We start from the raw sequence: 15,399 nt of genomic DNA, 5'->3' as shown, positions 1-15,399 counted from the left end.
AAATCTGATTTTCCGAGTACAAGTGTTTTGAAGTAGCTTCAGAGTAAAATGAAGGCTCACACAGTTCAGCTGCAGAGATAATAAGATGTTCCTAATGCGGCACACTGGAACAAGCATCTATTTAAATGGAGCGGTCACCTGCTGGATCCAAGGTCTAGAAGAGAGTTGGCCTTTGACATGCCTGCAGTTGGAGAAAACGCCATCGGAGAGGAAAAACCAGAGAGAGGAAGAGCTGAAAAAGAGTTGAGGTCATACAGTTCATATTTAACTGGATTTTAGACAAATTAGAATATATCTGAGCAACATGTAGATACATACAAAATGGGCTTTTCTTAATGTAGGTGATCTTTAATATACAGCAGGCATTGAGGCTGCAGTTACCCTTGAACGTGTGTAATCTAATCTTATCTCCTCATACTTTACAGTCGCAGCACACAGAGCACCAGCAGCAAGGTTATTGACATTTAGCTAAAAACTAAGTGATTGCAATTTTCCTGCAACCCTGTGCTAAAGAGGGGTTAGTCTCCAGAGCGGTCGCACTGACATACTTTTCAATAGCGGAGAGAGACAGAAAGGAAAGGATTGAGGGGAGAAACAAATAAAAGTGAAATCTCACACTTGACTCATGAGGTTGCTCGTTCACAGCCAAATCTTGCACTTGAACAGAGTGAGATTAAAGAGAGCAGCCGAAAAGTACAGACAGAGGATGTGAGAGAGACCTAAGTGAGATTAAATAGGCAAGAAATAATGCAAAAATGACACTCTCTTGATACCGCTGGCTGTTGATCTAACAGGTACAATATCTACAGTAAACACGGTGATGACTCGACCTCATCGGTACACAAATACTGTAAATACATGCTCGGCGCACGTGTCTCCCAAGACAGATAGGAGACCGTGGGGACACCGAGTTCCCTCTGCGTCGCTTAAAATCAACGCATCAATAATAACACACAAGATTTTGCAGCCTGAGATTAGATCGCAATTTACATTTATGAATTTCTGACTGCGTTTGGGAGCAAACCTTCCTTAAGTGAGCTAGCGAGAAGCTAAAATGGGTTGTGACATCAGGGCCAAAGTGCAATTCACATCTCAAGGGACAGTTGGAGCAGCTCATTAAGATGCTGTTGAGTCGACGTGTGGCACCTCTGTTGCAAAACGCTTTATAAATTCACACACTTGAGTAGGTGCCATTGTTTGGTCGTAAAGGAGTGTGGATTTTTCAAGTAAATAGAAGATGAAAACACGTCTAAGCACCTCTATTCACGGACCATCGTCTCTCCCTCAGATGTAGTTTATTCGTGACATACCCCTAGTTGCTGTGTATGAAATGACAATGAGTGTTAAGTGAATGGCTCCGTAATATAAACCCAACGTTAAGAGCGCTGAATGCAACGGCTGCAGAACTAACCTGCAGTGTTAGGAACAAGAGGCGGGGTGAGGAGGTTGATGCTGCCGTTGGGGAGCCCGGAGTTTCCCAGCGAGGTGAGGAGGGGCAGAGTCATTGGTGTTGGCAGCAGAGGTAGCAGAGAAGGCATGGGGGGGTTAGCCGGGATGGGTGTTAGGATGGGCATGGCTGACATAGTTGACATGGATGACAAACCGACTGACAGGTTTGGCAAAGAACCCATTCCTATCAATGGAAAAAAACACAAGGTGGAAATGAAACGTTTAATTTGAAATGGTTACAATTTAGAAAAAGAAAACACTGCAGCGTTATTTGTGTGGCAGGAAAAACACTCGAAAGATCGTGTATTAAGACAAAGCGCTGTCTTTGAGGTTCATTCTCTCACCAAAACGTGCTGATGAAGGGATGGTTGAAGCGGAATTGGAGAGAGGATTCTGTTTCATGATGACTGGCAGGGCAGAAGGTACGTTCCGACCCTGAAGTTTGAGTTTTATGAGCTTCATAGCGATGGAGAACTCCTGTCTGTCCATCTTCCCATCGCTATCCATGTCAGCCAGGTTCCTACAGCAGGAACAAGAGAGAGAGAGAGAGAGAGAGAGAGAGAGAGAGAGAGAGAGAGAGAGAGAGAGAGAGAGAGAGAGAGAGAGAGAGAGAGAGAGCGAGAGAGGCAGAACTGAAGATAACACCATCTGTTAGCAAAGTTTTGTATTATTTTTATCTTTATTCGTTGAGACAACAGAGAATGACAGTACAGGAGACGAGCTTCTGGTAGGATTGAATTCCATTGGTGTTATTGACACAAACATCACCAAACTGTTGGGTTTAATTACAGTACACACACACACACACACACACACACACACACACACACACACACACACACACACACACACACAACTAGGTGCAGCAGGCGGTGACTGAAGCAGGTGCTCAACAGGAAGGTCAAACTGGACGCGAGGACCAAACCCAACTGACCGTATAAAACAATGGTTGGACCGACTGACCCGTCTGACTCAGGAGCTCAATTTGGATGATTTTACAATGATGACTCACAGAATCGTCAGTAACCACTCACCAGATCTCAGCCAGGACTGAAGCAGGCAGGCCAGACTGGAGGAAGAAGTTCCTGGCTTGTTCTCCTGCAGCGGGACAAAAATAATGACTGGATTTTTCTCTTTTAGAAAGCTGCATTAGCGAACAGCACTACTATTGTTATTACAGCCCACCTGAGACATAGCCGAGCACCGGGGCGAGGGTGTCAAACTGCTTGTCGTGTTTCCCCCTCTCCTCCGGAGTGATGGCCCACACGCTGGCTCCACCTTGAGAAAACCAGAATGGGAACCAATGTACTTTTGATACTGTAACAATTGACCATGAAACAGGAGTGTAGGATTAACTTGCTACCAAAATAAACTTTGTTTAAAAAAAAGGGGGGGGGTGAATAACATCAAAATGTTAAAAAAGTAACTGAAAATGAAAAAACTAAAAACATTTGCCAAGTTTGCGCAATGAAATCAATAAAGCAAAATATCATGAAATGTTTTCAAAACACTGTATTAATATATACTGTATTCCAGCCCCCACTGCTGTGTGCCATGTATGTTGTAGCAGCTATAAATACAGTGTTCCTGTTCAGTGAGTGACACAAAAACTTACAAGGACTTTATTTTCACTGTTCAGTCAATGCAACCTTGCAAATGTTGTTGTAATAAATTCGAGGAATTCGATATTCATGAGTCATTCAGTTTTTTGAGTCATCAAAACAACGTGACGTGCACAAGTGTGATGTACAGTGTATCAAAATGAACATTTACTGCTGCCTGCATAGAAACAATAGGAATATAAAACAGATCCGGCTTCTTATTTATGAGGTGAATTTATAAGCTCTGGAAAACTTTTCATACGATAAAGGAAAGCTCCAAAGCATCGAGTGTAATGTGCGAGCAACGCGCCGAAAATCTCTAAAGCACAAATGCTAATGCAGAATTTAGTATACAGACTTCTTTTTTTCCTTGATGCCACCATCCAAAAGAAGTCTGCATAATTTGCATGCCAAATGAGACTTTCCCCCCCAGACGAAACCTCTCTTAACTAACTCTCGACAATGATTAATGTATAAAAATGTCCAGTCAGCTTCTTTCACTCAGTTCCACTCTTGCATATCTCAAGGTGAGTTCAGGGAAGGCCGTGAATTAAATATTGAGTCAAATGTGCAGCGTGAGAGCGGTGAAAGTGAATTTTTACTCAATTTCACAGCGTGCCTTTGACAGAGAGTGGAAAAAATGACCATTGGTGAAAAATCAATGAATCATTTGCACTACAACACAATCATGGTGTAATTAAAGTGCTGTTCACCATTTCCTTTTTGTTCCTTGAAAAATGTGAAGTCATTCTTGAGAAGGGTTGGCTGTTTATAAGATGTATGCACGGATCTTTTTGTATAAGTAGATAATACGAGAGCTGTGGATAAGGAGACTATAATGACTCCTCAGAGATGATTACGGTAACTAATATTCAACATAATGTGAGCTATCAAACTTCCCCGGAGCCCCTGGATTTATGCAAAGTCTCCTGCCTCATCCAAGTGACAGTCAAAACCCCAAAGAAACTCATTTTTTTATATTATAACAGAGTAGAAATAACTGAGCATACTCAATTTTTTTTGCTTTGACGAATGACGTCAAGAATTATTCAATTCGCAAAACAGCTAATTAGCCTTCCTTATTGTCACCTTTTACACAACTCCTCTTCCTCTACTTGGTATAAACAGATGGGCCTCCCAGATGCCACCGTCGGTTACTGTAGCAATCACAGTTTCTTGTTTAAAGAGAGATTCACAGAAAGGATCTTACTGGAGAAAGAAGACGACGACATGTTGAGTTTGTTGAGAATATCGTCTTTGTTCAGGAGTTGTCCTTCAAATATTTCAAACTCATCATATGACTGTCGTTGGCTGGAATATTACTGCTGCATAAACATTAACACCCACCCCTCCCGAAAAGAATCAGCGATCTGTTATAAAAACAAAGAGATTGTTGAGGCTGAATTTGTTGAAAGCATTGAAAAGAAAAAATGGAGACCCTCATTTGTCGTATTCATTAAGTTTAAAAATGCAGTTAAAAGAAAGGAATTTATATTTCACTTAATGGTTAGAGGTTTTGTAGATTTTATTACAACATCATGGCTGTTATATAAACACGAAAGCTCTGGATGTCATTTGATCGTGGTATATGGTTTTATTGCTTTATGATTTCAATTCTAAAAATGTTTAACCGAATGCATGATTGTTTTCTTATCTCTGAATATAACCTGGGTCAATAAAAGCAGACAGTATCCCTTTTCATCTAAATATGACCAAGAAATAGCAGGAAAAGTCACATTACTTCTGTATAAAGCTATACATGTCATGTTTTTATTGAGTTCAACACTATTTTGGCCTATTTAGGGTGTGTGTGTGTGTGTGTGTGTGTGTGTGTGTGTGTGTGTGTGTGTGTGTGTGTGTGTGTGTGTGTGTCTTTGCCAGCTAGACTGTAATTAATCCACCAGCTTCAGGAAATACCACCCTGCCCATGATGGAACTTCCTACCCAGCGCTAACCCAAACACATCAATTTGCTTGACTGGATGGACACACACACACACACACACACACACACACACACACACACACACACACACACACACACACACACACACAGCACTGTAAAATAACAAAAGATTGCTACACATAACCTACAGTACAGCAGCTCATTGCAGAGAGCAGACATCATAGGAAGAAAAAAAAATTCAAATGTTTCTAAAAATAGATATAAAAAAATGCCACCTTTCTGCAGAGGGTGTGTTTGCTATTGGACCAATCACCTTGAGCTGCTTTCAATATCTAAACAAACTCTACATGGCCATGGTAACCACCTGCGCAGGTAAACTCTTTTTCCCTTACAAAGCTAACATTAGCAGCTGGCAGTCCCTGACCTACTTTGTCAGCAAAAAGTAGTTAAAAAAAGAGAAGATAGTAATTAATCTTGCATAGAGAGATGTGAGTAATCTTTACGTTGTCTGGTTGGCTCTGACGGACCTCATTTAGTAGCTATTGTAAGTGAGAAGGGGAGGGGCATTTAGCACAGAGCCTTAGGGACGTGTAGCTTGCGTGGCCACATACTTAAGCCTGCCTTTCAGTCGATGTGCAGGGCTGAATGTTCTCGGTGAAGAAGTGGGACACCACAAAGCCTCTAAATTGGTATGGTCCATATATGGTCTTCTGTGGATTGACATTTGCGTCGGATGGACGCTTTGTGTGAGACAAGATAGGGAGTTGACATATAGCGCTGAGCCCAGTTTGTTTATTATTTTTCTAAAAAAAATGCTTTGAAAGTTGGGAAGGAGGTGAGGGAGCGTGCCAGGCAGCAGTAGTCGTGACAGAAAAAGAGCCACATTTTGAGCTGGCAGATCTTTTAATCAATCTGAGAAGTGGACATTAGTGTATGAAATTGAGTCGTTGGCTCCAGCCCCAGTAACACTCTGTCCCCGTTCACTGTGCGACACATCATTTTCCCGTGACTCCAGACGGTCTACTTGACATTAAAGGTGAACGGTCTTTTTGACCCTGACGTCTGCAGACGGAGCTCTCGCTGCGCTATCTGCCTTTTGTGAAAGAAACAGACTGTCAAGAGTCTCAGAGGGTGCAGCACTGAGCCGAGACAGAAGTGCAGGAGATTAAGGGGGGGGCATTTTTGAGTTGGAACGCAGCGTCAGACGGATGAGGTCAGTGGATGTTCAAAGCCTACAAACCAAACAGCATAAAAGTCCTGTGAATGACGCGGGTAAATCAATCAAAGGTCTTCAATGTCCACTTCTGATCAGAAGGGCAACAGCTCAGCGAGGGCTAGACTGCTCATCACTGCTGCTGCAGGCTCCAGACTCCAGTCAAACAAGCAGTTTGGGATTCAGCAAAGCAAACTACGTGACTGTGTTGTAGTCTCTACACTTTTATTTGTGTTTTAAATGATGCTGGCTATTAATAAGAATTACAACTTCCACCTAACTCGCCAGTGTGAGACCAAATCAACAAAGATATCCCTCTGACCTACATGCATCCACCCCATCCATCAACATGGCTGCTACCTGGACTCCAGCCCCAGAGGGGCACATAAGACAGCTTTCTGCACAGGCACCTAGAGCACAAACAAGGGTCCTTCAGCCTTTATTGCAATAATATAACAAGAGAAGAAGAAAGCTAGACTGTATGGTGATAGAGCTGCAGCAACGTTGCCTGTCTGTGCTGAATTTAAACAACTTGTACCACCTCCTCGGCAACTGTGACACAAAATGACCCGCTTCCCGTTTGTCAGCCTGCGTGCTGTTGTCTTGGTGCTGAAGGAGTCAAGCCTCCTGATACTCAACAGCACAGGTCCTCTGGGAGAAACCACATCACTGTTTTCTCAACTATTTACATATAGAACGCTTCACCTAGGAAGGGCTTGTTGACATTTATGAAAGCGACGCAGGATCAACAGCCTCTCAGACTAAACACACACACACACAACTTTCCTGCTCTTTTATTGTTGCATACTGTTTTTCAAATGTACCAACTGATGACTTTACAATTGCCTCACTGCAGAGTGTCGATGAGAGTGCGAACATAGCCCATACAGCAGGTTTCCATGGAGAAACCCATCATATGCAGATGATGTGTTGCTGAATTACTTCCTGACAGTATTTGTTCACCCAAAATGGGTTTTAAAGAAGACAGTGCTGTAATAGTTTGCTGAACTGCTGAATTACTCATGTGTGGGATGATGTATCTGACAAACACACACACACACACACACACACACACACACACACACACACACACACGCACACACACACACACACACACACACACACAAAGAGCCTTGAGGACTGTGAGCAACTCTGATCAAAGGCTGGAGACAAGAGGATTAACACACATAACACATGCACACACTGGTGAGCAATTTTGTCCACAGCAAGGACAAAAGAGATGCATCACCTTCAAGACCGAACACACACACACACACACACACACACACACACACACACACACACACACACACACACACACACACACACACACACAAATAGCATTGAGCATCTATATTCCTTTGTAATGTTGATTAATATACATCTGCCTCATAAAAAAGTCCTACGCTTTTAAAACTTCATTCTAGACAGACCTGAAAAGGCTTTACAGGAAGCTGACAAAAGGTAAAAGAGAAGGAAGCCAAGTTTGAAGGACGCAACACATCTGCTTGTTGATCAGCTTCATTTCCTGTATCGCTTTATATGCTTTTGCTTTCTTCCTCATCCGTCTATTCCCTTCAGGTTCTTTTTTTTCAGCTCCCCTAAAGATGAAAAACTCCTCCTGCTGTGAAAGCTCACCTCACTTACATACACAAAGAGTTCTTACCGTTCATGGCTGCAGGTGGAGAGCACAGGCAGAGAGGGAAGTCCTCTACTCAGCTGGCTAGCCCTCAGACATCTGCAGAGAGTAGGAAAGATGTGAGCGTGAGCGTGAGTGTGTGTGTGTGTGTGTGTGTGTACACAAGCGTATAGAATTGGCTGAAGGATGCGAGCGTGTGTCTGAATAGAGAAGAGAGCAGAAATGATACAAATGCGCCAAAAGAGTAAAAGACAATCCCTGTTAACAATGCAAGGGAAGCTGAGTGAGGGACGAGCGAGAGAGAGAGAGAGCGAGAGAGAGGGAGGGTCAGAGGAGAGGAAATAAAGAGAGAGGAAGGAGACGATGACAGAGAGAGAGAGAGAGAGAGAGAGAGAGAGAGAAGGGAGGATGAAGAGAAAAGAAGAGAGGTAAAGACAATGTCAACAGGGAGATGTTGGGAAGAGGAGAGACTGTTGAGGGATGCAGTGGACAGAAAAATGAAGCAGCATTTTTCATTGTGTTCTCTCATGTCACAGATGGCGGCTCTTTCTTCCCCCAGCAGTCGGTGACATTTACAATCCACATACTTCTCTCCTAAATACTCATTCAAAAACTAACATTTGTCTTCTGACAAATGTAAATATATTTTTTAAATCTGTATTTTATTTCTTAAAAACATTCATCTCTGCATATTCATAGTCAAAAAAAAAAATCTTACTATATAAAAAATGTTGCAATTTATTATTTTAATGTGTCTTATACCGATATAAATATTACATTATGTCTAACTGCATAAAAATCATGAATTTGTGTGACATTAGAAACTTAACTATGTATCGAATAAATCTGTCTTTGTCCTTTAAAATAATTGAGGATAGAAACTCTGAGGAGGATCCAGACAGGCGTCCATCAGGTGGAGCCCATGCAGGCACATACTTGTAACATGAAAATGGGTTGCAACTTTCAATTGGAAATATAATAAATAATGTATTAACAAATTTGCATTCAAAGCCATCTTTCCTGCTGTTCCTCTCTTATTTATTATTCCTGTATTTTCCACCATATTCATCAGATTCTGTTGTCTCTCAAGAGTTTTTATTTCCCCGGTTTTCATTCATCGACGGTTTCTACAAGCCTGTAGCAAACAAGCTGCTAGTGTAGGATTCCTGTCAGGTCCCAACAATCTCCTCTCCGTTTTCACCAAATTATCCTTTCACACTCGTTTTTTTTCCCTTCTTCACATCACTCTCCACTATCAATTTCCATTTCGGTGCTTCTATTTCTTATTCATCCTTCATTTGAAGATGCATCCCCTTATATACTCCCTCTTTGTCTGCACTTGTTCCACTACTACTCCATTACTGGCTTCCCTTTTTTCCTGATAACTGTTGGGTGTGTGTGTGTGTGTGTGTGTGTGTGTGTGTGGCGGGGGGGGGGGTGCACTGTGGTTGTAGTATAAATCATTCTTTGCACATGCCGACAATGCCAATTACTTAAGAGCAATGAACCGCTCACTGAGCTGTATGCCTCTGCATGCACTTAACTGCATGCAAGCTAACGCTCAACTTTGCAATAAACACACAAACACTAGAAATACGTACATTCCACATCCACAATTATCAAAGCAAATAAACAGTGTAGAAACAACGCAAACCAAGCAGCTAAAAAAAAAAAATCACTCAAAAAGTGTATTTCTGTTTCATATTTGTATTTCAAGTACTCATGAATAGGTGTATTGAGATGTAGAAAGAGTCAGCCATGTATATTTAGCTTGATGCTAACACAGCCAACTCCAAAAAAATGAGCTTGAGAGTTTTTGAACAGACGTTTTTGGACAGTTCTGCTGTTGTATGGTGGTTATAGGGCTGCATTAGCTTCTAGCTAACTATACATTGCTGGCTCTTACTGCGTTCTGCTGCCATAGAGAAGTCTAGAATATAACGGTCTTAATTTGTTACTCTGTCGTGGACTTCGTGATCTTCCGATTGGGAATCTGATTTAGCGCAAAGGTTTTTTTTGTTTTTGTTTTTGTTTAAAAAAAAAAAGGCCAAAACATTTCAAGCTGTAACCTCAACACCAGGCAGGGTCACATCCTACAACTGGGATTCAGAGGTTTAGTAAGCGGTGACCTCAGGGTATCTACACTGCTTTGGAACAGGGTAAGACAGTCAAAACGCCATAAACTTTACCACTTGTCAGCAGAGCAAAGTGTCTACATCGGATTCTTCATGGAACAATAGTCCCGATGGTGCCCATCAAGGCCAGGAAACACTGGGTAGAGCTGCACTGTAAAGGTGCCACTTATGATTGTCAGGTTTTGGCTCTAGTGAACTCGCCTTGTCAGACTAGCTACAGACTCTAGAACCGGGTGTAGCATTTCTACGCATTTCTAAAATAACATTTCTTTCATTTGCATATGTCTTGTCTTTTTTTTGCAGGACCAGTATACTATATCAACATGTCTCTTTCTGTCCTCTTTTGCAAAAACATGGAATGAGGGTATTTACCAGACTTCCATTCACCCTCATATACAAATACTTTTCTTCCATGAGGTGTGTGTGTGTGTGTGTGTGTGTGTGTGAGGTTTCAAACACAAGATAGCAATCTTTTAGCTACATCAGAGATCCGCCACTGTTCAAACAGGACACATCCTGGTTAAAAACAACACGGGTTGAACAGAACAGCCTCTACATCAACACACACTTCGCCTCTGTGGCTTCTATGGTTTGAGCTCTTTCGTAACATCGTTTCATATTTTTGATTGAGTTTACATCTGTTCTGGCTGAAATTTATGATGAACTGAGATATTGGAGATCCCACTTATAACTGGAAAAACAAATTCAACCCCATGAAAAGTTCCTCCATGAAGATACCAGTATTGGAAATCCTGGTGACCATGCTGCTTCACTGTTAGCTCTGTTAGCTCCAACAATGGGACGCCAGTCCTTCTTTGCTGCTTTTAAAAAGTAGCCCAAAGGAAGTTGTACTGTTGTGTCAGACGGGCAGATAGATTCCCTTCTCTCTTCCATGAGTGTATTATGGAGCACCAGAACGCCACCGCACAGCTGGCCGCTAGTTAGCTCAGTTAGTTTTCCACTAGTTAGCCGTCAACAAATGTTTTGTTTCATTCACCAAAGATACGATGGAGCTTTTAAGGTGCAACATCAAATCACTACACAGGGGCAGGAAAGCAGTTCCTACCTCATATGTGGTTGCAGCAGCAGCCTTGATGGTATTTAAAAAAAAAATGTTATCACTTTTAATGTTTTCGGTTATAGAATATAAGTTATTTTATGGGCTGGTGGTGTGTTGACCCAATGCACCGAGGGAGAAAATTAATCAAGGAACCTTTGAGTCTCTCGCATGCTGATTGACACCTGTGTGTGCCACACTGGACCCGTCGGATGTGCGTATCAATGCATCAGCCTGTGTGCAAGAGTGTGCCTACCACACACTCCTCACACAGAGGGGGACCCTGTTCCTGCAGACACAACCCAGGAAGCTTTGCTGAGCCTGAGGAAGAAAGGAGCCAGTGTGTGTGTGTGTGTGTGTGTGTGTGTGTGTGTATGTGTGTGAGAGATTTCTGCCTATTCACAAGAGCACACAGATATAAAGACACACTCACAGGTGAAACTCTTCCTTATATCGAACCTTTTCAAACATTTGTGGGTCATCTCAAGCAATGATTTGCAAACTTCTACTTTACTTCATTTCTATCTCCACCCTGAACACATAAACCCACACACTCAGCAGCCCGCCCAACCTTCACCAGCTTCTTACTCTTAGCCCAAGAATGTCACTTCTCTTAACTCTGGAAAAAAAACACATACCGACCCCAAAATTTAGATTCTTATTCTTGTGCGTGTCAGATAAACATGTGCCGTCCATCTTTCATCACAATGATGCATTTATGAATGTGTGCGTTCATGTGTTGTGCAACGCTCTGTGGCTTGGCAGGTGGAAACACAACTGTCCATGCTGGGATGGGAAGCTGCAGCTTAGATGGACTTTGCCACTTCAGCAAAGACAACCTCCCGTTTCTGTTTTCAGAGCTGCAGAGCGAGTGAACGCACACACACACACACACACACACACACACACACACACACTCGTACGCACTGCACTAAGCAATCTCTATAATTAGTCTATACTGCAGTGAATGAACACACGCGAGCATTCTTAAACTGCCAATGTGCCCCTATCATCACAAGCAAAGTGTACTATGCTTTAGACGTCTGATAGCAGCTTGCAGTATAAATGTTATCAAGCTGGGAACAGAGGGACAGCAAACACACACCAGCTGTCATATGTCAAAGCTTTTTACAAGAACTCATTTTAAGACTTGATCTCAAACATGGAGATAAAATACAAACATCGTTAAAGGAACTTGTTGAGAAATATGGTTTTTGGTCTATTATTTGTAGAGCAAGACAAGCAAATAAATACCCTTCTTTCTGTGTGCATAACGGCGCTGCAGAACCCAACCGGACGGCTGAGTGCTAGTTAGCTTAGCTGTAACGAACGCTACAGAGAAAAATACATTAAAAAAAAAGAAATATATTTTGCTCCAAAACTTTGTTTGTTTGTAATAGAAAAAGAATTGTGTGAATTGAAATATACAAGAGGTTCCCAGCACCTCGAGAAACCCCACGGGAACTTCAGTAAACGGAGCAAAGCATTCGTTGGCAACTAGAAGAGCGACTGCCGCTGCTGCTAACTGGGGGTTTCGGAGGCTGAGAGCGCGTGATGAGAACCTGCCAAAGTAGTTTGGCGCTTCTGGTAAAATAAAATCTAAATTTCAACAGTTTTTAATTTGTTTTTTAAACAGAAATTTCTAAACACAACCCTAGTTTTAATAATTAGCCGATTTGGAGAAAAGCGTATTTTATTTTTTGAGACTGCATTCTCCGCCCTTCCGCTAGCATTCATCGCAGCTAAGCTAGCCAGCGCTCAGCCGCCTGTTTTTTTTTTTTTTTTCTTCCCTTGAGCTCCATGATGCAAGCAGAGAGGAAGGAAGCGTACCTGAAAACTCATCTGGTACAAATATTGGACAATAAATATATTTCCCAAAAAGTTGATGTGTTCCTTTAAAGTCTTGTTTTTTCATGGTGGAATAAAGGGACCTCAACACTCATCAGACCCTACAGGGAGTTCCAGAAAGAAAAGAGAAAAAAAAAATATCTGCAATTGCTCTGTCATTTCAGTCTTTTATTTCATTCTGACTGCCATATTAATATTTTGACTTTAGGTAACTCTGCAAAATAAAAGGAGTCAAATTTGTACTGTTCATTTAATAAAAAATGTCATTTGTGATATCCTTGTGTAAGGTTATGATTATAACTACTCATAAATAGCCACACACACAAAAAAAGCCATTTTCCTAACTGACATTATCACAGGCAATGTTTTTTTCTTTGTTCATACATTTATATGTTGTGATACAGGACACAAAAGGTTTTCGATTCCACTGCAGGTTTGAGGACCGGCACAATCGCATGAGCTCCATCAGATCTATAGTGCAGCGTTTTAATCAACATTACCCTGCCTCGCTGTTTGATATAAAAACGTTCGGGTTAATCTAGACTTACCTTCCAGAAAGAGGTAAGAATAACAAGGTCAGCAGCGGAAGAGTTCAGTTGGTGGGGCATTTTTTTTCTGTCTGATTGAGAATGATAATTATTTCTGGTCATTTACCTGTTGCGGAGGAATAGCAGCGGTGATCCGACATCCAGGAGGGTAATTCAGCTAGTGGAGAGGGAGGAACCGATCCCGGAGATAGGGCGGGTGTGAGCTGGAAATGGGCGTCTTCCAGAGTAAAGTAATACGCGATTAAACAATAAACTTCCGGTTATGCTTTTCAAAATAAACTTCCGGGGCGTCTGTAACCCAAGTTCATAAAGAAAAAGTTGCATGCGGTGGTGAAGACGTACTTAGATGCTTTGATCGATTGAAAGTAAATTAAAAAAAAGCAATACTCTAATAAAAGAAAATTCAACTTAAGTGAAGAAGAATTTGTTATTGAGCTCACAATCTAAAGTAAACATTCACACATTCTCCAAATATTTCGGTGCTTGGGAGCATCCAGCCCTCCGACTGCTGACCTCTAAAGGTCATGTTAAAGTGGTTTGGTTTCCACTTGTGCTGCTCTGGCATCAGGTTTTGGTACAAAAATACAACAATCATTACAATATGTAACCCAGTGTTTGGAATTAGATTTGAAAAATCCTTTATTATTAATTAGCGTGGCACCTTCCTAGAGCCAAAGGTGCACATTACTTTGGAATCAGATCTCAAAATATGCTCATCTTCTCTGCCTCGACGTGGGCTGTGCCAGACACTTGTCCGTATTCCAGTGAGTTTTCTCGGCATGAGGTTGACAGCCTCTGCAGGTCCTACAGCGCCATCTATTGTCCGCTTTCAGCCACTGCTTCCTGTGTGAGCCTCAACTGCTTCTGTCACTCCTGTTTTAGGATGCTTTATTGAACTTATCTCGCTCTACTCCTCCATTTCAGACTCAGCTTGGCATTCTGTCTATTCAAGTTAAATCTACTGCCAGAAACCCAGGGAGGCTCTTTGTCTCTGTCAAGAAAAGTTTATGGCCCTTCTTTCTTCATTTAAGGAATATCAGAAAAAATATTGTTGTCCATTGCAAGGACACCAGGAGGACCCACCTGAGTCACAACATTCTTCTTCAGACACGATTCTAACCACAGGCCTTTGCTCACATGCTAGTTTCAATGTCAGTAAAAGAGCCAAGACTATGGAAATTTTGCTTTAAGTAATGAGCCAAACAAAAAGATGAGTGAGATTTTGAATGGGCTGATTCTCATGTAACATGTCCATGAGATGCTTTCAATACTTAATTGTACACGTCACAATAAAACGGCAAAGAAAAATATAGCTGCCTTTTGTTGGCAAAGCCATTTCCCTTAATATAATGCGCATCAATATAATGCAGCGTACCAGAGAGGATTTAGATACACAGCCATTTTTCTTTTCAACGACAGCAGCTCCTTCAAATTTTCACCGCGATCACAAGCAGTGGTTGAGTAAACATCACCGCGTCAACCATTAATGATCTCATTCCTGTTTTGAAAACCACAAACTTGGTGTGGCACATCATGTTGAGGGTCACTAACTTTAAGAATGTCGTATTCCTGCAGGAGGCAGAGCTCTTGTAGCTTGTCTTGGATGCATCGAACAGGACTGAACAGTTGACATCCTTAGCGGAGGCTCCTGCAGGTTCACCTAGGACAACATACTTAGAGATGTCCTCTCTGTTTGGCTCCGTCTTGACATCACAAAGAGGATCAGTGTCTGGATCAAGTTTTTTTTATCACCACCTGTCCTCTTGGAACTGTATTTTTTGTAACAAAAAGCTACTTCGGTGTGGGTGTACTTCTGTACTGTCAGTCAGTCAAACAGTCTGCAGACACAGTGGTCTGCAAGACAAAGCATACATAGTATTTTCGTACCTGCGGAATCAAAATAGCCTCAAACTCTGCATGACCATCTCTAAAATGCAGTCAAGCTTTGTGAAATGCCTCCTTTGAGTGCTCTAGAGATTTGAAAATATCAAGCCTAAACAGCCT

General features: G+C 41.8%; 1 protein-coding gene across 5 annotated transcripts in view; it reads right to left on the bottom strand.

Moving 5' to 3' along the window:
• itsn2a (intersectin 2a) overlaps positions 1-13,582 on the bottom strand; it is a 36,678-nt gene extending 23,096 nt beyond the window's left edge. For all 5 annotated transcript variants that reach the window (XM_086189076.1, XM_086189077.1, XM_086189078.1 and 2 more), the window contains exons 1-7: positions 13,502-13,582; positions 7,835-7,906; positions 2,635-2,727; positions 2,484-2,547; positions 1,794-1,969; positions 1,412-1,633; positions 139-232 (exon numbers count right to left, since the gene is read on the bottom strand). In XM_086189076.1, the coding sequence (XP_086045202.1) occupies positions 139-232; positions 1,412-1,633; positions 1,794-1,969; positions 2,484-2,547; positions 2,635-2,727; positions 7,835-7,841 (656 nt within the window). In that variant the 5' untranslated portion in view covers positions 7,842-7,906; positions 13,502-13,582. The remainder of the gene's footprint in view (positions 1-138; positions 233-1,411; positions 1,634-1,793; positions 1,970-2,483; positions 2,548-2,634; positions 2,728-7,834; positions 7,907-13,501) is intronic.
• Between the last annotated feature and the right edge of the window lie 1,817 nt (positions 13,583-15,399).

This window comes from Aulostomus chinensis, chromosome 20 (genome assembly GCF_037954235.1).
Source record: "Aulostomus chinensis isolate RoL2024-O1b breed Wild chromosome 20, RoL_Achi_v1.0, whole genome shotgun sequence".
In the NCBI taxonomy this organism is placed as follows: Eukaryota; Metazoa; Chordata; class Actinopteri; order Syngnathiformes; family Aulostomidae; genus Aulostomus; species Aulostomus chinensis.
Note: the sequence above shows the minus strand (reverse complement) of the source record. Positions and strands in the feature narration are given on the sequence as shown.